Source organism: Falco punctatus (genome assembly GCF_963210335.1).
Source record: "Falco punctatus genome assembly, chromosome: 2".
NCBI classification, from domain to species: domain Eukaryota; kingdom Metazoa; phylum Chordata; class Aves; order Falconiformes; family Falconidae; genus Falco; species Falco punctatus.
This window is the reverse complement of record NC_137581.1, coordinates 85,875,971-85,902,723: the sequence shown is the minus strand read 5'-3', so window position 1 is coordinate 85,902,723 and position 26,753 is coordinate 85,875,971. Positions and strand designations below refer to the sequence as shown.

At 36.5% G+C, this 26,753-nt stretch overlaps 1 protein-coding gene across 13 annotated transcripts in view; it reads right to left on the bottom strand.

Annotated features, from left to right (window-relative positions):
- DMD (dystrophin) overlaps positions 1-26,753 on the bottom strand; it is a 1,276,803-nt gene that overhangs the window by 413,714 nt on the left and 836,336 nt on the right. For all 13 annotated transcript variants that reach the window (XM_080377714.1, XM_080377711.1, XM_080377709.1 and 10 more), the window contains one exon: positions 11,391-11,566. In XM_080377714.1, the coding sequence (XP_080233840.1) occupies positions 11,391-11,566 (176 nt within the window). The remainder of the gene's footprint in view (positions 1-11,390; positions 11,567-26,753) is intronic.

Here is a 26,753-nt window from a genome sequence, read left to right as displayed (position 1 = left end):
CAGCCAGGTGGAGGGCACAGGGAATCCTCTCTATCATGAGTCCTGCCTGCCTGTTGGGCATGTCCCTGCCTGCCTGTCGGGCCTGTCCCGGGGAAGGTGGGGTGTGATTCCACCGGTCCCTCTCTCTCTTGCACTCCCTGATGCTCCTCAGCCTGCTCGCCTCCTCCCAGTGCTCTGCCACCAAGCAGGGGAGTCCCCCTCCCTGGGTGCACCTCCCACAGGACCGCTCGCTGCTGCTGGCCGGTACTGGTGTCAGAGCAGGGCACAGCCAGCAGCCCGGCACCTGGGGGCTGCCTGTTCCCACCGGAGCTCTGTCTGGGCAGCTGTGCCAGTGAAGCATTTGGAGTGGGCATAACTTTCTGCCAGGTGGATACCATTGCTCCCTGGTCGAGCTGGCAGGGTTACAGTGCCCATCCTGTGTGCCACACCATGTTTCACTCCCCCACTTGCTGGTGCTTCCCAGGGGCTTGCTTTCTAGGTGTGGGGGGCTCAGCCACCTTCGCTTTTGGCCCTGCTCAGGTCCTGCCAGGTGCTGTGGCATGAGCTGCATGCTCCGGCAGCTCACTCCTCCTGAGGTGCCTTCAGTTTGGGAAACCCTGCTGTGCACCACACTGGAGAGATCCACTGGAGAAGGTCATCATGATGCTGTGGTTTTCCTCCTTTCTTCAGTTCCCCCCGATTTAGGTTTAGTTTTTAGCAACAGACAAATTAAGCAGTAAAAATTAACATTTCTTTATATTGTCAGAGAAAAGACATGAGTGGATTTTGGAAACCAACATACATTGTGTCCTATTTTTCTATGGCAAAAAAATCCTGCCAATATTTCTAGGTGCTTTAAGAAGTCAACATTGCAACTTTTAAACATACTGTTTTCTTCAAAACCAGCTTCTTGTTGTGATTACACATGCTGTAACTGCAGAAAATACCTGTTTCAAAATTATATCTGTGACGTTATTGTAAAAAAAAAAGTATAGTAAAATGTTGATTGATATTGATTAGTTAAATTATGTTTATTGTAATTTATTAGAAGTAATAATTATTTGATCAACTAGGTAGCCAAATTTAACCCACTCTATGTTTTGTCACAGCAAACGGCCAATGGCAGCTGATTTTTCACCAAGGTAACATTGATTTGCTCTGGGGACAGGAGAAAAGCAGGAAAGCCTGCTAGATGGAGAGTCCTATCAGTTAAGTAATCCGTTAGATTTATTGTCTGGGAATTGAGTTAAACTATGAAGAAGCCAACAAAGAGGACCAATGTAGGTAAGATTTCATGATCCAGAATATGAAAAACAAACCTAATCAAAGACCTAGAACTCAGGAAAGCTAATAATTGTGATTCTTTTAGAAACAGGAACTCAAATAGCATAAACTGTTTAACCAGGAAATGTACTGCAGAATAGAATTGTTGATAATGTAAAGCTATAAGCAAAGCTGATGCAATCGTTGTATAACGTAATTTTTATATTTCAAAAATGTTTCAAAGCTTGAAAATAATTGCATCAGAGGCCTCTATCAAAATGGGTCCCAGTTAAAAAGTTGATGTGTTATGCAGATAATGGCATAAGGAACATGACAGTGAGTCCCAATGTGATTTGTATAGTTAAACAGGCATCACTAAAAAACACCTGACAACTGCTATACTGGATGCCTAATACGAACTTTCTATCTAAAAATGACTCAGCATCTTATCAAAGAGAAACTATGTCTTCATCACACAAAGGTAAATATTCATAACTACACTTAGGACATGGAAATACCGTTTTTAAAAATAAATTAATAACAGAAACATTCGGCAAATTTCTGCTGCTCTGAACAGGCTCAGAATTAGAAGTTGTAGATTGAGTTCCTGCTATAGATCCAGAATGGAATTCTAAATCAGCAAACATATTTATTTGCTTCCATTCCTTTATATTAGTATGTTCTAATATTTACTAGACATGAGGCCACTGCTGCTCTTGTTTAGGCTCATAAGCAAATTACTCTGCAGTCACAGCCTAGATATTGAACAAACACAAGCCACTGGTGCTAAATTGTTCTTTAGAGGAAGAAGACAGAGAAGATATTTACTGTAAACTAATGTGTTTCTATATGTGTATACATAGACACATGCATGTATAGCCAAATACAGGTATACATATATACACACAAACATTTACACAAACAAATACATTAAAAAGTAAACACCATAAATAGCAAAATAAGTGAATTAACAGCCCTGCTTCCCTGGTTCTGTCTTAAATTTTCTTACAGAAACCTGCCTGACTTTTCAGGAACTGCTGTTTGTCTAGGATTTCTGGAAATGAAAGCCTTATCAATTAAAAGCCCCGATGCTGCTGCATTCAAATATTTCTTGTGCCTATCTACTACAGCTCTGATTCTCTTATGAAGTACTGCTATGCAGCCAGAAATTCTGGACCTTCCTGATGCATACAGACTGACACTTTTCAGTTGTATAGGACAAGTAGAGAAGTGCCAGTATTACATTTTTTACAGTGTTATTCACTGAGAAGTGTATGTGTACTTGAGAGGTCAGAAGTTCTTCTCAAGCCAAAACAGGTTATCTAAAACCAGGTAATCAAGACACTTATTCCTGGGAAACTAAGGTAAATGCTAATCTACGCTGAGATCTGTAGCATTGCAATTATAAAAATTAAGAAAAACTAGCTCCCTGTAATCTTAACTGCAGAAGCACAACTTCAAATCTTTCTGAGGCAGTGTCCCCCTTTGCCCTCATTACGTGGAAGTGTGGGACCAGTCATCCAGTGCTGTGCTGTGAACCACACGATAAAACTTCCGTTCCTTAACTGGATCAGATTCCCCAGAACCTAAGCTCTCAGCAAGAGTTTTACATTTTTGGTTTCCTATCACTTCTACTCATTCGTAAAGCACATAGCTCAGTGGAGGCATTATGTGATAGTACACTAAGGATAAACCCGAGAAAGATACAACTTTAAATATGTAAATTTTAGCACAGAAAAGGCATATCATTCAAGTCAATTCACTTGAGAGCAAAATTATTGAGCTGTATAGTATTTTGAATGAGAAATCAAAAAGATTTCTTGTCTTCCAGCAGAGATAGCAATTGGCAAGATTCCCGTTTCATCTTAAGTAGACTGTCAGTTTCATCACCCCTATGAATTCAATTGCAACTCTTAAAACATTTAAAAATTTTCCCAGTCATGAAGGAAAGATTTTTACTTTGATGACTAATTTAAATGTTGAACAGTAGGACTGAGTTTTATTATCTGAGCAATGTGGAATGTTTTCCACCTAAGACTTTCCAGAAATTCTTTTAGAGATGTTTGCTGTATATGGGGGGGTGGGGTGTGTGTGCACATATGTGTACACAGAAAGTTTTCAGAATTCAGATTTTTAAAAATAATGTTCCATAAAGATCTACTTCCTTATCCTAGACAGAAACAGTATGTAGTATAGTAATTATATAGTCTCTTGCAACTAACAGGAGCTGCAGGTGTGCTTCATAATTTACTTTACAATTTGTTCTTGGCCTGCTAGAACATTACTTCTCTTATAAATAACATCCTGCATGACAAGTATCATATTATGCAAGCCACTAAAATAAAGCACTCTCTGTATTAGCTGAACCAGTTAATCAAATAAAAAGTTTTAACTCGATGACTGATTGCACCTTTTGAACAAGTTGATTTCTATCACAGTAATTACATTTGGAACAACAGGTGCATGTAATTTCTAGATGTTTAAATTCATGGCAGCAATGACAAATTAACAGTTAATTGTTATTAAGGGAGTATGGGCTTCTGAACCTGAGCCTAAACAAACCGGAATAAAGAGCATGAGCCACCAGTCAACTCAGATGCAGACCAAGCAGTTCTTGAGAAAGCACTTGGGAATACATCTTGCTGGATAAGAGGTGACTGAGGAGTAAGACATCATTTCAGCAGCAGCTGATCCTATGAAGCCAAGCAGATCCATCTCCAGCACAGATCTGCATGCTGTTATATGCAACTGCCTTATCCTTTTAAACCAGCCTTAGTTCCAAAAGAGCTTTTAAACTGCTTCTTAGTTGGCAAATGGTTTATTTCATTAACCCTGAAATGTAACCCATCTTGTTTGATGGAAAAATCTCAAACTATAGCACAGAAGTACAGAATTTCCTGCGTAACTTCTGGTCTTCTGCATGACTGCTTTTCTCGGGCACGTGACTTTGTGTTTTCAATATTAAAGCACAGCAGCTTTCTGTTTGTATTTCTAAATTCATAAGGCCCCTTGGTCAACTGTTCTGACTACGCAGCTGCTTATATGAGTTCTACATACATCATACTTCTGGAAGCAAATGTATTAATATTCAGTATTTAATATTAGGTAGTAACATAAATTAAATAAAATAATTATTTTTCCTAATAAAATTTTGTATATGTGGTATTTCACAGATCACTGGTTAGTTTTCTTAACATTACTAAACTGAATCAATAGCAAATTCTTATGGTAGTCCACAAAATACTGTGGGTATATATATATACTTAACTGTTATTAATCCTTAGTTCTAGTGGCTAACTAATACATAAACATTCATGGCTCATTTCAGGTAAGTTTATATTTTCATTTACAGTTTCTAGAAACCATATGAAATGAATATTGCAGCTCACATATTTTCTCCATAGTCAACAATGTGATACCAATACCATAACAACCCGTAAATAGTTTGTGAAACACATCATATGTTTACAGTTTTTAACTGCACACAAGTGATGTTGGATTTATTTGGGAGGTGTCAGCTACAGACAGAAAATATGCAATCACAGGAGTAGGACAGATCTGCACTTGTGACTCATACTCCCACTTGCTATTCCAATAATGTTTTGGTGCCTTTTTTTTTTTTTTTTCTCCATTCAGCTGTTGATTTTGTATTTATGGTATTTCGAAGATTAGGAATTAGAGCATTTAGTATCTGTTACTGAGTATTTAAGAAGCCACCAAAATAGTAACTTGACAATTTAGAGAAAATATTTACTCAGAGAGAATTAATTTCCTTTTTTTCTGAAGAATATGTTAATACGCTTCTTTGGGTAAGGAACTTTAAATAAAATAATTGAAATGGAAAATATCACAGAAACTTCAGAAAAGTCAGATGTAAATACTAAACAGTAAGAAGTTAGCTATACTACTTGTAAACATAACACAAATTTTTACCAGTGATTTTTCTCTAGTGATTTACTGTAAGAAACCTGAATAGTAATAGAATAAAATAAAATAATCATCAATATGTAACTAATTTCATGTAGGAAAGAAAAAAAATATTTATTGACTTAACCATCATGAAATCTCTTCATCCTAAGCCAGCTTTTAAATTGCAATGAGAAGCTAATCACAGCCTTCAATAGACTGAGTGTTCAGGTGAAGGAAACCAATCACCGGTAGCTAGAGTCTTATGACAAAAAAAGAATACTTGATGAAGGTAAGGTATGAAAAATACTTAGAAGTATATTTGCTTTATAACAATTATTTTTAATTTAGAACAGAAAGCTTGCAGTTTTATATTCAGGAAAAACTATTTGAAAGTATTCTGGTAAACAGCCTTTGTTCTGTCATTCTTTCCATAATTACTTCAACTGCGCTTGAGTAGAGATCTGAACAGACAGTCTGCAGGTTCAAGCTCATTAAAAGTGCAAATATATTTGCAGCTAAAATAATGAAAAATTCTTTTCCGCTCAACAGAACCCAATTTTAACAAATGTCAATTTATGATGAATAAAACCCCCCAAACTGATTACTTCTGAAACAGTGAAGGCATCTAATTTCTGGGCATCTGTTTTCAAAAATTACACAAGAAATTTTTAACAAAAATGAAAAATACAAAGACCAGCCAGCATCACTGTTACAAGTCTGTCAACAACCTCATTTATGAGCTTTCACCTTATCAGGTTCCTATGTGAGATGTTGCTTCTCCTCCTGATACATATTCCTTTGGCTAGTTCTGCCTGGTCCATGTCTTGCTGCAGTGGGAGTGAAGGTGCAGCACCATGCTGAAACTGATGCAGCCCTGGGGCTTGCCACCACACAGGCACCTGACTGCATGCAAGTGCCCAGATGGCAAGCCACTGCCTCCCTTAAGTAGCCCAAAACTTGAGTGTCACAGTGGCATGACTCAGCGCTGACACACACAGCATCATAGGGCCTGATGCATCCCAGGGGACAAAAAAGCAGAGAGATTTTCTGATGGTGCAGTTTGGAAGATTTCATATTCAGAATGATTGCTGGAGTACGAAGAGGAAGAAACAGAGAGGTCCGTCCATCCATCCGTCCTGTCCCCACCCCCCGCCCCTTTATCTAGAGTTAGTAGCATCTATTTAAGGGGTGATTGCAACTTCCCCTAGTCTCCAAAGTCTCCCTTTCAGTTTGAGTAACACTGTTCCAGAGCACAAACTCAGGCTTCTCCAATACATGCTGCTTGCAACAAAATGCTAACAAAAGCTCAATTAAATTCCCAATTTGCTAACTATCAGTGTACCAGACTTTCAATCAAGTTTCAATTTATTCAACTGCCTGGCCTATTCGGAAGTTTGCAGTAAGATAAAATGACTAGATGTGCTAAAATTACATTCTCACCTAACTCTTAGCTGGATGGATTAGTTTGCAAGATACAGAAACATTGAACACTGAATTCAAACTTCTACAGCTTTGAAACTCTTAGATAAAGGCAAATGAAAGATAACATCCTACGCAAACAGAACTCAAGCATAACCTCTTGATCTTCAGTACCAAAGAAAGGAGATTCAAAGCCGATTTTAAGCCTGTGCTTTGCTTGGGATCAGCATTTGACCTTTTAAAACTTAAAAAACAACAGCTTCTTTTTACTGAAGAGCAGTACAGGTTCCTCAAATTATTTTGAGATTTAGCTTATTTTCTTGTCTGGTTTTAATGAAGTTATCCATCTGTAGTCCAAATAATTCTCATTCATTAAATCTGCCAGTCTAGTGTTAAGATTAATATTAGTGTCTAGCGAACAGTTAGCTTCCAGTTTCAGTTATTTACAGAATACCATGGGTTTGATCTGGTTTACAGTTCTTATTATGCAGGTAGTTTAATATTTATTACAAATCCAATTGGATTAACATGTTGAAACTCTCAGAATTATATCACGTGTCTATCTCCCCTTTTCAAGTCAACCAGCCACTGCATTCATGATGGTTAAAGGACATATTTTGAATTTACATTGTTCTTTATTAATGCAGTGATAATATTATCTTCTCATACAGAATAAATAGCAGTCCATTTAACAGTGCATCCTCAGAAAAACTGACAAAGTAATTCTGTAGAATTCCCACTCACCCACCCCCCAAAATATTATCAGTGCATCAGAACATGAAAAATGCCTGAGTGTGTCAGATAAGCTAGCCCTACAAGTTGCTACCAACATTGCTAACAGGATACGGTAATTAAGGTCAGCACAGAAAACTGACCATTTTCTTTAGCCTGTACATCTCAGACTCCCCCAGAAGCCATTCATTAGATTAAGAATTTTACAGGGCTGAGTCATAGTTTCTTCCACAAACTCAGATATTCAGCAACCATAATATAAAGTAATTTTAAAATTGATTTCCCTAGCTCTTACACTTTCAACAAGTACCCTTTACTTCTGGCATTGAGGAATTAGGCAAATAACGTGTCATTCCACATTCAGTTTACCCACCCCTTTGATTTTGTAAAGCCTCAGTCATATCTCTGCTGAGACTTCTCTCCAGATTGAAGATCCCCAGTTTCTTAGTCTATTCTCACCATGCAGCTGCTCCAAACCCTGGCTCATTTTAGTTGCCTTCCTCCAGTGATACTTCTGTAACTCCATCATACCCTTCGATATGCAGAGAGCAGTTCTGCACACAGTACTCAATGTGAGCATGGCACGATGTTCGATGACAGCAAAACATTTTTTTGTTGTGTTTTCAAATACTCTTACTGATGCTGCCTAAAATGTTATGGCTTTTTTGGCTGCCTTTCCACACTGAGCCTGCAAACACTGTCAGTGATAATGCCAGAATCACTTTCTTGAGTTGTAACTGCCATTTGCAAGCTCAGCATGTAAGCATGGTATAGACTGTTTCTCTGAAATATTTGTTGCCTCACATTTGTCTATGATAAGGATCATCTGCCACTTGTTGCCCATCTGCTCAGAATTGGAGTTTCCTGCTATCAGCTCTGTATTTGACTACCTGAGAGAGCTTAATGTCATGGGCATCCTTGGAAATGTCACCATACACCTCCTGTCTCAAACTAAATTCTCATATTCATGCGCCTTGCAAAAACATCTATGTTGGTTTCTCTTCTGTAATCTTCCCCCACCTCCCAACTGATAAGTGTGTTTGAATTTTGCTTTAGAAATATGTCCAGAATGGAGTGTGTGTGCCGTATCTGTAAACTACATAAGATTATCAAAATCAATTTCTTCCATCTTGCTAAGCAATAGCAAAATAGACTACAGTATCTAACATTTCCTTGCCATTTAAATAATGCTTAGCAACATTACACTTGAATTTGAAATCACTGTCAGATTTCATTTCTGGAATCCATTCAGTTGCTAATTTCTCCCCACTTCCTTTATCTTGAGAGCTGCTGAGCCAAAAAATTTAATAGAAAACAGAATTTCAGTTGATCACTGCTCCTCTATTTGAACTACTGAGAATCAGCTTTCGTAGCAGAGCACAATTTATACTACAGAAAATAAAACGTAAAATCTACTTAAAATTTAGAAACAGTTTTCTGATTTCCAGAAGGTTCTCAATGTTAATATCTATTTTATTTTTCTTTCAAATTATTAAATTAAAAGGTATTCTAACATTCTGCTCTTCCTTCAGAATCACTTTCTTCCATTACGGTTTTTTAATGTGGTTTCATTTTCAAAATTGACTTAAATAAACCAAAATCTTAGAATTCCCTTCATAATCATATTATTTTAATTGCAAACATTTTATTTTTAGGAAAGAGAGAGAAATGTTAAAGGACTATTAAAACATAGGTGATCCAAAATATAAGCATACTGAATTAGGAGTTTGTTTGGAAAACAGTCTATTAAAGGCATTCTGAAAAAGAGGAGTAAAAATGTTTTAATTCACCCAGATCTACTATAATTTATATTGTACTGAAGTACTTAAATAAATTTGCCATAGTCCAAACACATGCAGTGGACACAGCTGTGACTATATAGTTCTTTTGGGTTGCAAGCAGAGATCATTTACTTCTCTTGTTTGGCCCATGCTTTGCTCTTAATGAAAAATTAAGACAGTTTGGGTGACACAGGATTCAAGTCCTAAAAAGAGATAAACTGACCGTACTCCAAAACAAATTATGAAAACTAATGAAGAACTGAAAGATGCCAAAGCATAAGAGGGATGAAAACCCCACGACACCAAGGCAATACGAAGACTGTGCAGCAGACAAGCCTACGGTCTTTTCATGCCTAGGATCATCAATAATTGAGACCTAGCCAGAACACACCAAATTACTTCTGTCAACTAGGCTTCTTTCCTTTGAAAATCGGGTCTGAGAGAGTGAAAAGATGAAGGAAAGAAGAAAAAGCATGTACTGGGAGGCAATATAGCTAGACTGAGGGTAGGATCTGTATCCAAGATCTGGGAGCAAAAGCGTTCCCTGACTGATGCAGCCAGGAAGACCAGGCGATGCATAGAAGTGCAAACTCATCTGTCCTGATGCACACAGGTCTCACTATGGTATATAAAAAAGCATTTATATCAGTTTAACACAACGCTATCTGTATTCTTTCTAGAGCAATGCATGCATTCATGCAGAGTTCACTAACTGAGGTCTCGGCAGTCATTGTCCTCAAAATTACACAAGCTGTCATTCCAGATGAAAACAAGCCAACCCATCAACAAACCAAACAGACCAAAAGAAGGAATGCATGTGCGTGTGTTTATATAAGAACCTTCATCTAGGAAACATTACCTTATTATTCCCATTAAAGAGATCCTAGGCTTCCTTAAAATACAGAATGTGCCAAGACACTCCATACACTGTTAACACCACCTTGAGCCAAAACAACATTCAGATAGACATTTCTATTGATAAATGAAGCATAATACCGATCTTTACCAGAACTGGAACCTGTTTCATACTCTCAGCAAAGCTCAATCACCAATCTCTTTCTTCTGTGTTGCCGAGGGAGCTTACAGGGCTATTAAAATGATGTGTTATTGTTTTATAGGTGCTATCACTCACATAGCAAGTAAAGGCTTGGAAACACAGATGGGTCTCCATTGTACAAAAGAACAGCTTTTAGGGTGATAAAGGCAGGCCAAGGACTCCCTTGTGTAACAAAGAGCATTACCATCAACACCAGGAAATGCAGCAGAAAGAAATATTTAAAGCACTGCTGAAACTTCTTGAAACTGTAGCTTACTTGTTGTGTCTCCTTCTTTTAATGTGTTCCAAAGGAAACTTTAGTCATGATTAAACTCGGTAACAATCTTTCAGGACACTCCTTTACCACTCCAGCAAACATTTCCCCAGTGTTGCCCCCCACAGCTCTAAACCAAACAAATGGTACATCACACATTCAGAAGTAACAAAACTGTTGCACACTACTAGTTCATCTAGTACATCTCCAGCAGTCACTGAGGTACCTCTACAAGGAATATTCTGAGTTTCAAAAAAATGCATGAAAAAACCTCTACTGTTTTAAAGCAGAATGTCATTAATTTAGGCCTAGTACCTAGATTAAGAACATATGCTTTTAAAAAACCTAGTATAAACAGCAACAACAACAAAGAAAAACTTTTTTATTTTTAATTGGAAATTCACTTCTTAAAGGAGTTAAACCATTTTTGTGTTTTCTGTAACTCAAACAGCTCTAGCTTCCTGTGGCTGCATGAGAAAAACAAATTGATCAGAAAGTGATTATAAATAACATTAAATTACGAATCCATTCTTTTTATCCAACTTATGAAATGCAGATGTTAATGACATTTATGATGAGAAGTCAATTAGGGTAGGATTAACTGTATTAATTAGCTAAGATATTATTAGTACTACAGAGATGTACTTTAATGCCATACTATCAAATAGAAAGATGGTGAATCAACTATAAATTCTGTAAATGAAGCTCCAATCTTTTCTACTTATAATCAAACAACAACACATGCTTGTTTGATGTTTTTAATATTAAGAGTGGATTTATAAAAATGTGGAGTACAGAAGGGAGTGGTGGTCATTGACAGGAGAAGGTAGAGAAGAAGAATTAAACAAATGATAGCGGATGTGAAACTTAATTAATGATAATTCATTATGAATATAAAAACTCCAGAAGTTAAAAGTTCCTTGGAGTGTTTAAGCCAGAAGAAAATCTAAAATAACTAAAAATAATTTCACAATATTTTTGCTCTCTTTTAACCTACCTCTTCTTTTTCTCTACCAGCTGTCTGCAGATCTCCTGCCACCGGGTATTCAAACTTTCCAGTTGTTCCTTCAGCACCTTAGCATCTGCCGCTGATGACTGCTCAATAATCTCTTCACCAGTTACATTCAGTGTTTTGACAACACTTTGCTGTGGCCCAATGCCATCTTGAAGCTCCTGCAAAATATCCAATGCATACGCATGTTCATAAAAATGTCAAGCATGAAACAAAATGCTTCATCACATACTAGCCAGATGGAAAGAGATGAAAGTTTTTGCTCTCCTCTGAATTCCAAATGAAAAATCCAAAGGTGAGTAGAGAGAAAGACATCTCATCTTTTTGTAACAAGTGCCTTTCAGTGCATCTCTACAGCCTTTTTTTCCCTCATGTATTCTTGTCTACTAGAGATCATTACAGCAATATTCTGCAGATCAATTAATAAGTAAAACTTGCAAACAATTTTACTTCAACACCCCCAAAGGTATACACCATGTTTACTTAATAGCCTACAAAGCACTGTAAAATTTAAATTGCACAGTGTTTGGAATTCCTATTACCTATGAACACAAGTGATGTTGAAAAAGCAAAAACTGTTTGAAGTACTCCTAAATCCATTAAAGAACACATTTGTCTCCAGTTGCAAGAAGCCTGATAATCTATTTCCTCGTGGGTTTTTTTTGTTTGTTTGTTTGTGGTTTTTTTTGGGGGGGCGGGTTTTTTAGGGGTTTTGGGGGTTTTTTTGTTTGGTTGGTTGGTTGGGTTTTGTTTGTTTGGTTTGGTTTTTTTCAGGGTTGGCGGGAGCTACATTTCTGAGGAAAAGTGTTACTTTCATTTTTTCTACTTACAAAACAAAATGAAAAACTACCAAAAGGTAACCAAGATGGACCATTTTTTAAGTTCTACTAAATGCATTGGGATACATTTTCTCCACATTTTATAATTAAAAAACCTACCATGAAGCTACCTTACCTCATGCTTAAGAGCAACAGTTCTGAAACTGTAGCTTAGATTTTAACATTGTATGCCTGTTTAAGAAAGTTCATATTTATACATAAAGAAATAAATCCTTTCATATTTTTAATAATCATTAAAGCATTTCATTGAATTCCTCAAAGAGTACGAGCAGAAAAGAGTAAAACAATTTTCAACACTTTACTGCTAAAAAGAAGCAGAAACTGAAATAACTTCAGCAGTCTACACTGTGGGATTCATACTTGGGTTTCACGTTCTCAGGCAGTGTGTTTGAATCCTATCTACATACAAGAGCTTTCAAGTAAAATGCTAAATCTAGTTTTTCTGGAACAAACCAAGTATTTTACTGTATCGCACTATGCTTGTTTTCTTTATCTAAACAAACAATATAGTATATTTAGGTTTTATATATATATGTGTGTGTGTGTGTATGTATGTGTGTGTATATATATATATATAAAACATATATATATTTTATATATATAGTTAGTTAGTTAGTATATCTACATATTAACATTTAATTAAATGTGTCCATGAACTGGTTAAAATCAGCAGGGTACAGCTTTCCAGGAATGTAAAAGATGAACATAACTCCTACTAACTTTTTTTATTATTATTTATTTATTATATCTTGCCTGTTATATCTTCAGGCATGAGGTTATGATTGAAAGTTCACAAGTTGAACCACACTTGGGAGTTACTCTGTTTTAACACAAACACGCCCCAGTGGCCAGCTACTAATTCATTAACTGCCGAAAGTCAGTTGCATACCCTAATGAGGGTTTTGCAAAAATTTTACACAGATAGCTTGAACACCAACACCAACATAACTCGGGGCACAGAGGTCAACGTCCGCCTGCCGCTGCAGCATTTACCCACAGTTCTGGACAGGAGTCCAGTTTTTTCCAAGTACTCTATGCATTTAACATTTTTCACATGATTAAATGGAAACACATGTGCTGATGAAATTTGTCTACAGCCTAAGAAAAAGCAGATTTTTCTTGACACTGGGTAGCACGCAAAGCACAGCAACCCATGAAGACATTTAGGTTTTTAAAAACTATTTTTGTATAAAGTGGACACAAGTGGTTTTAACTGTTTTGCTGAAAAGTCATGATTCTACACACACATCCCAATGCCCTGGACCACAAAGATGCTTTTCATTCTGTATCTAACACCTGTCAACAGTGATAGGTCCCTATTCCTTCCCCCTCTACCCTTGCCACACACGTGTGTGAAGGCAAGGCGCTTGGAGCCTGCAAGGGGTTGCCTGTCATGGCCTTACAGTTTATGGTGCTACAGAAGGAATATTGACATTGAATCTGCTTCTCGTAGTTTCACTTGACATTTCACCCTTTCATACAGAAATGGCAAAGCGAAAGGGCATGTTGCCCTTTGGGTTCCCAGCTTATTTAGGCAGCCATCTGAGATACTTGTATGTGCAATTATACAGTTTCTAATCACTTTATGAACAGAGTGAGCAAACCAACTTAATTAAAAATGAGGTGTTTGTATAATGTGAAAAATAAAATTACTCAGAAAAGACCTCATCATATTTATACACACAGAGCTAATCACAGTTTTGAGTGGATTGCAGATATTTCTATATACTCTGTTTTTTCAACATGTTGCATTTTTAGCTACTAAGAAAAGCAGATGATCATATAAATACCTATTACTTTATTTTTTCTTTCTTGTGATTCCCAGGCATAAGTAAGCAGGGAATAACATTTCATTAAAGTAAGGTTTAAACATTATCTCAGACTAAAAACTGAAGAAACAGTATATTAAATGATTTCTACTTCTCATACAGATGGTTTTACACTTTGATAATGGCCTCAACAAATTTGGTATAATAACTTAAAACTGCCAAGACAATCATACAATGTTTCTTTGCTTTATTAGTTTCTTTTTCTTTCCCCAAGATTTACCTAAAATGAAATATTAATGCACACTCTTTCAGAAAACTTCCAAGTGGAACAGATGCAAGAAAGAAATACAGGGTAAACACAGGGGAGAATTCTCACCAAAGTCAATAGAGCTGTTTCTGCACTAGCAGGGGACGCTGTCCATAATCAGCATGAAAACTTTTGCCTAGTTCATTATTTGTTTTCATTTTTGTTCTCTTACTTGTACTTTTTGGCTCTAGAAGCAACTGCTTAGTGACAACAAAAGAGCAGCTGCTTAATGATTTCTTTTTAATCAAACACAAAAAAAAAGGAAATGGGAAAAGAGGGAAAAAATGGAAAAAGAAATTCCCAAAGGAATTTCTTAATATGATACTTTCAGCATTGCTTCAGATCTCCCCAAATGTCTGTAGAACACTATTTCAGTTGTACCTCCAAACATTCAGTTCATATTTTGCATCCATATTACCTACTGTGTGACTTGTCAAGCTGTTCTTGAGATACTCATGCAGTTTAGTGAATATTAATAAACCACATCTGCCTGTGACAAAGTTGTTGGTAACACTTATTTTTTAGAAAATACTTCCCAACTACATCATATGTTGCCTTACCTAAGAAAATTAAAGGTCTGAGAGACCCTGAATCTACAAGCATTCCTAGTACCATCTTGGCAATGGCTTTCAGTTCATGCTCTGAATATGAGGTGTGAATCCCCTAAAAGGGAGAGAGAACAAGAATATCTAACACTAAAAAAAACATTTGTCTTTCCTCTCCTCTTGTTTTTAATTTCCTTCCCATGCTGCTTTTCCTTTTATTATTTTCAGTTGAATTATTCAGTGGTTTTGCTATTCATTGCCATTTTATTTCTTGTTCTATTTTTGTCTTTTTTACCCTCTCCCAGTCAATCCTGTGGCTTGCTTTCCCCTAGCTACAACCAAAGATCAATAAAAAAACTGCAATAATGGAGATCCTAGAGCTACTTCTATTCGTAAGCTTGCTTCACATCACTACAAAGAGAAGTATTTTGTGTTCTGGGGGTTGCCATCCTTGTGCTTATAGACTTCTGCCCATTTAAGTTTTCTTTCACTGTCATACCACTATTTTTCTTTTAATCTTTTTTCTGTAATACATTAAATTTTACAATGCTGCACCACTCAAGCAGCCAAAGGAAGTTTCTTCTGAATATGGATGATCAGTGTATGCCTTGAAGTCAGGTTGTTAACAGGGCACAAAGTGATACTCATTTTAACAACATCTAAGAGTTACACTGCACAAATTTCTATGTGACTGTGCACATGAACATGAGAGACAGTAGATAACAGTTTTGGTGACCCAAAGATGCCTGTACTTTCTGTAGAGAAGACTGACTCTTTGTGAATCACTTTGTAACACATGCATTTGAAAAGCAGAAACATACCCCTGTTGACACAATTGCAGTATTTAAACTAACAAACAAAATTAATGTGAACCTTATGCTCACCAAAATGGGGACTCACTAACATTTGATTCCCTTTTTAAAGCCCTGACTGTGCCTTCTTCATTCTGAGAGCTGCCAGTAACCTTATTTTGTCAACAAGAAACAAAACTGACAAAACCCCTATATTGTCAAATCCAATTTTATCTACTGTATAAATAATATGTAATTACATAAAGTTATAGTACTTTGGTCTTATATGATTTTTTTATTTGAAATGTGAGTACTTTTTGTGTTGTTTTTTTTTAAATGGACACTAATTAACAATTCAATATCTATGTTGTGATAATAATACTAAACATTTGCTTAACCATCATTAATATCACGAAGAGTTAGTTACACTTTATTATTGTTCCATGAAAAACTATGATTAATTTTTTTTTTTAAAGAAAGAGAAGTAATTTATATAATTAAACAAATCATCAACCAATTTCAAATACATTACACTATGACGTCCCTAGCTGCCACCTTTTTTTCCTGATACTTTTCACAATGCTCATGACAACTGATGTGGCAATATGACAAAAATATAAGTTTTTGGTTCTGATAGATTCCTGTTGATAATTAAAATAGTAAAAAAGAAAAATATTTGAGTGGATGAGGATTTGAAGTAAACCAGTTTGATTGTTTTTCCTGTGTTACGCAATTGAAACATTCATCAGAGTCCTTACCTGCTTACCTAAGCGGGTACCAGAATGGCATAATTTCTTGAACTTTGTTATTTCTTAGTTAACGTATACATATATCACGCGACTCTTTCTGCAGTCTCATTTCCTCTTGTCATTGAATGAAACAGCATTTTACCATTAAACTTAATCAGAAACTATTCCTTGAGCAATCTTACCAGCACTTTCCTCTTTTCATTGTGGTAGACAAATGTGCTTAACAATAATGTATTATTATGTAAAAGCCCTGTAGCAACATGAAGAAATACCACAAGCAAGCTAATTTCTGTCAGAGACACTAGCTAGCACAAAATGTTTTATGGAAAAAATATTGTATTGCTTTTCCTTCATTTAGGTTAAGCTACAGATCCTAAAAGCATGTAAAGGTACTATGTACCACTTTCAGAAATTGTTAGTCTTGAATTTGACATTAATGTGCTATTCTTTAGTCATTTACATATTTTTTCTTCTCCCTTAAATTGTATAAAAGCATAAAGTTGACATAAGAGTGTCTACCCAGATGCAAAACATAAATCAGAGAACTGTGAAAACATTCGGTGGAAAACTATCCCCAAAACAATTTTCTAGCATTTGGTTACCAGAATGAATTTATCCATTATGGGTATGTACCTCTGTTCAAGATTCTATTAGGAATAAGGAAGAAATTAGTTTTCCAGGCAGTTAAACCACATTGATTTAATCTGGAGACACATTACTGGCACTTTGTTAGGATTAAAATAATCAACAAAAAGTATATGTTGTTTCCTAGCTGTTTTGTTATAAGCAGCTATGCAATCTTCATTATTTTGTGCGCATTTTGTTTGTTATTGTGTTATTATGAATTATGGAATTTCAGGGCAGCTGATGGAGATGGAAGATGTGGAAAAAAACCAGTAAAAATTGAATAATTTAAAGCAAAGCATTTTTTTCTCAGCACAAATTACAGGAATTATTATGTCTTGACTATTACTATCAAGTGCTACTATGAAAAGAGCAGCATTCTGAGTTGACAGTAGGCTCTAGGTAGGTTCTACCTATAAAGCAGAACTAGGTGCGGTTTGACAGTTTGTACTTGGTTTCTACATCAACTACTTTGTATATATTATTTTTTAATATATTTTGATGTTGTTTAATTAGAAAAACAAAAGGTCCAGTGCTGCCCTGGCTGCACTGCTGACCGTCCATGACTGTTACTGTACACAAAGAAATGTGGGTACAATGCAACTCCACAACTGTATGTTTTAACAAATAAAATGGAGATATACAACTTCTCATATTCTGCTAAAAGCTTCTAATCAGAAAAAGTCTCATATTTGTTTGAAACTTTTAATACATTCTAGACTGTCTTCATAAAACAAGGCATAAAAACTGAAATTTCTTTCTTTTGCCTATACAAATTCTTCAGTCTAGCCTGCTGTCCTCAGAAAGCAGTAGTCTACTGTACTTCAACAGCCTGGTAACTTCACACTTCAGATCACTACAGTAATTCCAGATTCTTGTCACTGCTGCCTGTGCTGCGATCAACTGCAACTCCAAATGCATCTCTCCAGTTCTTCTTACTAATACTTAATGATTTTTCCTTTATAATTAGCTCTTGAGAGGCAAGTAGCACCCAGTAGGACTTGGTACTATGAATTTCACCAAGGTGACAATTTGGTTTTTGAGAAGATCAAGCATAAGTTTTTCCTGGGTCCCTTATTATTGTAATAAATTAACCTGAATTTGTCCTTCCTGCAATGCAAATTTCTCATGTCTTTAAGCCCACGTGTGTAACCAAGGAAAGAGGAAGTCAAGGGCTGCAAATGGAAAATTTCCATCACATACATCTACTGCAACGAACCTGTTTTGAGCACATTAATCACGTTTGCCTCAATTTTCTTGCTTCTCAATATGATACAGCTTGGAGCTTAGAATAATTTGTTATTGGCTCTAGAAGACCTTTTGAATGCAACTGCTGAGTAACTATGGTTCTAAAAGCTGCCTCCTACTCCTGCCCAAAGTCATTCTGGAATCAGCGTGTTTGCCTGGACAGAAAGTTAGAGAGCTGTATTGGGTTTGCATGGTGAGGTTTTGGTAGCAGGGGGGGCTACAGAGGTGGTTTCTGTGAGAAGCTGCTGGAAGCTTCCCCAGTGTCTAGTGGAGCCAATGCCAGCTGGCTCCAACATGGACCCACCACTGGCCAAGGCTGAGCCCATCAGTGACAGTGGTAGCATCTTGTGATAAAGCATTTAAGAAGGGGAAAAAGAAAACAGCAATTGCATCTGGAGAGAGGAGTGAGAATATGTGAGAGCAACAGCTCTGCAGACGCCCAGGTCAGTGCAGAAGGAGGGGCAGGAGGTGCTCCAGGTGCCAGAGCAGAGGTTCCCCTGCAGCCTGTGGTAAAGACCACGGTGAGGCAGGCTGTCCCCCTGCAGCCCATGGAGGTTAGTGGCGGGGCAGATCATGGAAGATCCCATGCTGGAACAGGTGGATGCCTGAAAGAGACTGCGACCTTGTGGATCTGGAGGAATTCATGAAGAACTGCAGCCTGTGGGAAGGACTCACATCGGAGAAGTTCATGAAGGACTGTCTCCCATGGGAGGGGACCCATGCTGGAGCAGGGGAAGAGTATGAGGAGCCCTACCCCTGAGGAGGAAGGAGCAGCAGAGACAACACAACGTGTGATGAACTGACCACAGCCCTCATTCCCTGTCCCCCTGTGCTGCACAGCAGGAGGAAATAAAGAAAATTGAGAGTAAAGTTAAGCCTGAGAAGATGGGAGAGGCAGGAGGAAGATGTTTTTTAAGATTTAGGTTTATCTTTCATTATCCTACTCTGATTTCATTGGCAATAAATTAAATTAATTTTTCCTGAAGTTGAGTCTGGTTTTACCCATGACGGTAATTGCTGAGAGATCTCCCTGTCCTTAGCTCGACCCACAAACCTTTCATTATATTTTGTCTCCCTTGTCCAACTGAGGAGAGGAGTGATAGGGTGGCTTTGGTAGGCAGCTGGTGTCTAGCCAGGGTCAACCTACAACAAAAGCACTCTCTGGGTCTTAGAAGCATTGAAAAGTGATATATTATTGGTTCAGATGAGAGTTGACCTTGGCAATTCAGTCACCTTATTAAAAATTATTTAGGTATGCAGTATTGTCCTCAAATGCTGACACTTTGAAAGCAAACTAACTCCTGGTAGTTTTATAAAGATATTTACCACAGGATTATTAATAATAATAAAAAAGTGCATGTATTTCCCTTTAGTTCCAGTGATATGTAATTGCTAAAATGGGCCATACTCCTTTAAATGTACATCTCACATCCCTTTCTAATGCGACACTAAATTGTCATTAAACTCATTTCAGTACTAACCTGTAAAAGGCATGACCAGAGGTCTATTTGGTGTTTCTAACCTAAATTACACAGTTACTTCTTATTGGTTTATGAAGTCAATTTAGCTTTAGAACTAATTTGGAAATACTGCAGGGAGAAAAGAGACTCCCCCCCCCCCCCCAATCATCCCCACTGATACTGCATACTAAGTATAATGTTTCAGGTTAAATTCATAAAATTTAACTATAAGTCAAAAAAACTACTCACTGATTTTGTAGCACACCTGATTTTGTAAAGACAAGCCTCTGTCAAACAACTTTTCCATTTACCTTTACACATAACTGTGGCAAGTTCGAACCATGGCCTTATTTGATGGCATGTTTAATTTGCACTTTCTGGTATTTACAGCTTTGTGATATTTTAACTAGCTCTGCAAAGTTATAACTGAGCAAACAATGTCAATGATAAGAAAAATTGTATCCTCCATCTTCAATCTCTTTCCAGCTATCACAAATCAAACTACTCACATAATAGGTCCCAGTAATATTAAAAATAACAACATGACCTAGTTTCTTCATACATAGCTTATTCTTAAGTTTTCAAGGACATCACTAATACTGATGGAATTACCTAAATATCAGGCCAGCTTTTTTAGCTAAATAATTTTATTACAACTCAAGATGAACACAGTTCATTTTCTGCCATATTTAAATAAATTCATTTTTCTTAAATAAAAATCAGTTATTACATTTTTATGATTTCACAGCTTTTCTTGATTCTTAGAGAAATATCCATAGCCTTGCATAACCCAAGTTATTTCCTATACACTTCCTGTGCTTCAAAAACTAGAAAACTTTGTTTTGCTTTCCTGTGGAATCTGTATCTTGAAAGTACAACCCCTAATCTTTAACTCAGCAGCACTGGAATAAGTACATGTGCCTCAGCATCCTGTTTTCCTTTCAATTTTGCTATTTAAGCTGTTATATATTCTTTTGAAATTACTAGGTTGTCATTTGTCCGTGCCTTTGGCTATGAAAAGAAATAAAAACAACAAACAACTAACCACAAAACCCCATTACATAAAAGCAGCAGACTGGAAATATTCAACAAAGTATACATATATTGACTCACCAGTGCTGGTCATTTATAGCCTCCCTTTAAGACAAAGTACCGCAGGTATCACCCACTTCAGGCATTTGACAAACTATTTCTATAACCCTCACTGTCGGAGTTTTCATCCATGTATTTTACACTTCTTTTTAAAGCAAATTAACATAGTATATACATTTTTTCAATGAAAAAAAATCTATGAGTACTTATTCTACCTCACTATTTTTTTTAAAAAAAATATTCTTGACGGGCATTAAAAATGTTTCTGAATACTTTTTTTTTACTCTATGGAAACTGCAAAATCAGTCATGTAGCAGATAAAATTGTGCCTGCTTGTAGAAAAAATAATACCAGAAAGATTCCAACTAGTGGTCAACATACACTGACTTGACTACAACTGCAGCAAGCCGTAGAGGAATAAATTATCCTGGGCAATATCCAGCCTGCAAAAGTGGCTTCCCAATTGCAGAGAATTACTGTGATAGACAAGAGGATGAGTCGGTTTATGCTTGCAACTGTTTACATAGAGAGGGCTTCAAGTGCAAAGCAAGTAAAATGATATTAGGTACCATGTACAGCCTCACTTAATGATCTACCTATTATCTATCATTGCATTGTGGCCTGGCATTACAACAATATGAACAAAGCATAGGTACTGGTTCAGTAAGAGAACATAAGCATCACATGAATTGCCTAAATCATTGCCTGAAATTTCAAGTAGGTTAGAAACAGAACAAAATAAGCCAAGTGACCAGAAATAGTAATTTTCCAAAAAGAGGAGGAAAAAGTCTGATTACAGCAACAGTTATTTCCCTGCCTTGCACTAGAAGTATAATTGTAGCATGTCAACTGTTTTGACCTTTAAGATGGACGCAAAAATCCCTACCAAATCATTTACCAGAGGATTTTGGCAGCCAGAATTAATTGTCCGCTTTCTGCTTCTCCTCCTCCTGTTCACCATTAAGTCATCATTTGCCCCAAGCCTCTGAGCAAGAGTGACTGGCAGGAGAATGGCAGTGGTGAGGGGCAGACAACAAACCAACTGGTTTGTGAGCAGTTATCACATCTTCATTCTTCCTCTGTTTTGATGTTGCTGTTCCTTCCTTTGCCTTTCATATCACCATGAACTCTGGATTCCTCAGAGCTGTTGCTTTAGCTCTTTTAGTGCTGAGGAGAAGCTTTCTGTCCCAGTTGAGTCACATTAATTTAAGGAGACTGGCTTTACTCTCTACAACAACCACTGGGGTGATTCTTTACCCCTGCTACACTCTTTCTTTAGTATGTAATAGAATTAGCCTGTGTATCCATCTTGTTCTTTCTTTAGAGCATAATTATAGCATTTGGGGTCTGATATTTTATTAATTCAAATGCTTTCCTAAGCATGCCAGTGTTGATACTCAAGGGATATCTGATTTACATATTACTATAATTTAATTTCTGATTGCTAAATTCATCAGCTTGCTTCAAAGTAGTTGATATAAACATAGTAAGACTTTCAGGAACTCATGTTTGTTGCATATTTAACATTAACATATTTTTCTCAGTACAGTACCACGATTTTGAAATACAAATCAATATGTTTATTAGAAATTTTACTTTCAGTGAAAAACATGCATCTTGACATCTAAGAGCTTTTAGGTGAAGAGGAGCAGACTGAGTTTTAAACATCAAGGCTTAGAAATAATTTTTTTTTTTTCAACAAGGAAACACATTAAGCACTTTTATCAACAATAAATTATTCCACTAAAACCAAACCAGCTGTGATAACTTTCATGAGAACTAGGTACTCTCTGCTGACAATGATTAACTTCAGTCCGGCTCTTCTCACCTCTTCAACCAGAGGCATTATTGAAATAGCTGTATCAAAACTGAGAGAAATACGTGTTGAGAACAGGTGAATTCTAGGCTAAGGATAGGGGGCCAGGAAGCAAAAATACTTGGCCTTAATAGTAATTCAGGAAATATTCATTCTCTTTCTGAAGATGTGTCACTATTCCATAGACTTGTTAGAAACAAACAAACAAAAAGACCTATGGTTTGGGATTTTGCTCTACTGAAATATTTAACAAGGTTTTACTTATTGCTTTACTAGAGATCTGACTCCTACAAATGTATGAAGCCGATGTGTGAAGTTGTAAAGTTGTTTCACGTGTTCAGCTTCCCCAGCTCATGGATGCTGAGAGCACTTGGTAATAGTCTGCACAAGGTTCCAGCAAAGAAGCTTGGGGTAAAAAAATCCCTTCTTTCAACATTCATGGGGAACACAAGTACCAAATTAAATAAAAATCAGATTCCTTTTCACTTTCTAGGGATAATGTATAAAGTCTGATAACTTCCAACTTTCTAAAACTAATACTCAAGCACAGACATTAAGTACAGTTTTCCATGTTTAGAAAATGAGGCAAAATTAAACCAGTGCCATTTACAGCTCAATATTATGCCAGCCCATCACCATCCATGATATCATCTGAGAATGAAAACATATACCAACACTATATTAATACTAGGTTATATTAACAGCAAATTGTTTTAATAAAGCATGAATACAATTTGTAGCAATGTTATAATAATAGGAAGGTAATATTGATCACTACCTTCTAATTTTATCAGCAGGATGCTACACACAGGAAAAATATTGTGCTTCATAAAAAAAAAAAAAAAGTTATTTAGGCAATTTTGTGGTGTTCCCTTCTTTCTATTCATAAATTTCTATGCTTCTATGCTGGGGCATAGTTTCAATGAGCATATTTTTAATTGTGTCTTAAATTCTTAAATAAATACTTCCTTCTCAAATAACTCCTTTTTCAGTGACAATAAGTTCTTAGATGGTTTAAATTATTATGTTTTATAATCATAAGACGACAAAAGCACATTGCATTCCATCAAAGAAAGAGGACGCATAGAAAACTTCAGTTCAACCCTTCAAAGAAATCCAAGTGTAAAGTAAGTTTTACTACAAGAAAGGAGTCCTGTCTTCTAGTACATATCAGTCTCTCCCAAAATAAGCTTAAAAATGAATTGACATATACAAATTATTTTGTCTACTTATTTTGTACCTATACCAAAAATAATACAATAAGAATAAACAGACAAAAAATTGTCAACAGAAATAATTCTATAGTACAGATCTACTCAAAATTTGAACAGAACCAATGAAGTCATTTTCTGTGTTGCAGTACCTCTCACCACAGGAAAAAAATGATTATCAATGGCAGAAGATTTTTTCCTGGTTCACAATTAATATATTGATTTCTAGCTGAAGCGCAAAAGATCTACAAAATGTCTCGAAGTCAGTCAATAAAACACTAAACTCCCATTTAAGAAGTTAGCTAAAACTAGATATTGCTAATAATTTTATAATCACTAGGAAACAGGAGAAACAATGTAAATCACATTCTTTTCAGCCTTTAAAACTGATCTTATCCTTAAAAAATAAGAATAGATCAAATGATACTTACAATTTTCCATAAATATTTTGGACAGAATCAAGTGTTTACAGTTTCCTGAATAATCCTGATCAAGCTGTTTCTCTAACTGCACATAATTCTGCTTCATGGTAATTTTTAACATTAAAGAAAAAAAATCTTTATTTCTTCACTCCACCATGACACTGCATACCTAATAGACAGTATACATTGTATAGCTTGTATAGAAGGCTGGCCATAAAATTCTAACAACATAAAATAGCTAAATATTTCTTCAGATATAAAATTCCTTCTCTGTTTCTGTTTTTCTGCAGAATCATCAACAGCTACAGGATTGAGTATGCATGCATTAGAGTATCCACCACGATAAACAATTTTTCTGGACATGGAAAAGAAAATCAAATATGGGATTCAGTTTGATAGTTCTTAAAAAGAATTCACGGAGGTCTCCCTGGCAATTATTCATATTACTTCCTTATTTTAAAAGCCAGTGTATGCTTGCCAACAGCCACACACTTCTCCTTCAGTCATTATTCAAAATGTTAGTGCTTTACTCTCATGCAATATTTGAAGAGTAAGGAATAGATCTTATGCTGTACCAAAACTAAGAAACCCTCTTCCACTCTTCAGCTCCCCAGGGAAGACCTCCACCATGACTTGCCAGGAACTGCCCTGCACACAGAACAAGTGTCTGTGTGAGACACCTCACAACAATTTGAAACCCACTACCTGTATATACAGCTGGCCACCTACCCTTCAGACTCTCTCGTCTACATTAAACTGCAACCATAGGGAAGGGGGGGGGAAAAAACACCCAACAACAACAACAACAAAAAAACCATCAAAAAATCAAACCAGCCCAAATAATTCTCTAAGAACAGACCTAATGCAGGGTGTTTCTGCTCTCTTTGCCCTCTACATCCCTAAGTATGGGATAGTCTGAGGACCAAGATTCATTCTCTTGTTAGCTCATGGGTTGCTACTCAAGGAAACATTTTAAGTTTTGACCTCTGCTTCTTTCTCTCTCAGTGCCAGCACTGAGTTATGTCCTACCCAGGTACCAATGTTCTAAGTCTCATAGGAACTTAATTATTTGGGAATCTCTACCTCTGCTTCTGACTTGATAAACTGCGAATTCAAAAATCTTTACAGACCATGGTACAAAAGACAGACTGAAGGCAGACGATGAAATCTCACAATGCCCATTTACACAGGAAAACAGGCTGAAAAATCCCTCCAGGTCCTCCCAGTTCAGCAGTGCCAGAAAAAAAACAGAAAGGGAGTGGAGCAGAACTCCAACCCTCGTTCTGTGCTCGTCTGTGCATAAGGCTTATACTTTTGGGAGGCTTGCAGGGAAAACAGCTCACCTAAGGTTCACATGCCACCTCTTCATGGCTTGTCTGCTCTTTGCTTTCCAGGAGAGCTAAGAAAGATTTTTTTGTACAGAGATTTCCTACTTTGAGTCTGCCAGGTGTTATAGTCTCAAAATAAAGCATCGTTATGAAGCTGCCATCTGAAAATGTTTAAACCATCATAATTATTAGATCTGTGGTTCTCATATACATACTTGGGTGAAATTAAAGTGTTTTCTTGTAATTGATGTATCAGAAAATATCAAATAACATGAAAGAAATGTAAATATTTCTTTGCATAAGGACAGATAGAAAGCCAGGATAAATACCAGCCCACCAAAACATTTTATGAGTTTGTACAAACTAGTGCATCGGCTAAAATGCATCATCCCAGTGACCAGGCAGAAAAGGAAACAAAGGGTATAATTAAAAGTAAAACTAAATCTATTCTTATTCCCAAAAATGTACACTGAGATCTTCTTTGTTGTTGTTTTACATACCATAACAGTTGGGAATATCCTAAGCATATATTTGTTTCTATGAGAGCCAGTCTTAAAGCATCTCAGGTGTTCCACTTTGCATGATAGATAAGCTCTAAATCTTGATTACTTTCCAATTAAGGACTTTGCTGATTGTCAAACTCCACTCCCCTTAATATGAAAATGTTTTATGAGTGTAACATCAATCCTGAGGAAGAAAGCTGCATTGAGTTCAGGTGAGAAAAGAAACAGTTACCTGAAAATGGAAGTGAGAGGAGCCTGAATTCTGTGAGGTCCTACACAGTTTCCGTTATGTGAAACTGGACATTCACAAGACAGAATAAAATGTAAGATATGATTTAGTTGCAGCTTTCAGATGAATGAGACACCCCCTTTTTCTTATTCTAGACTCTCTGCTTTCTGAACGGTATAGAACTAAAGAGGATTATGCGAAGTACAAATGATTACAAAAAGAAAATATTTTTGGATGGGTTTGTTTTGGGATTGGGTTGGGGGGAGGGGAGGGGTTGTTGGGGTTTTTTTGTTTGTTTGTTTGTGGTTTTTTTTTAACTTTCCAAGTTTCTAATAGTAGTCAAAAATAATGCTTTAGTCCATAGAAATTCTACAAGGATTGAAGTTACATAATTCATTCTACTGATGTGAATCAA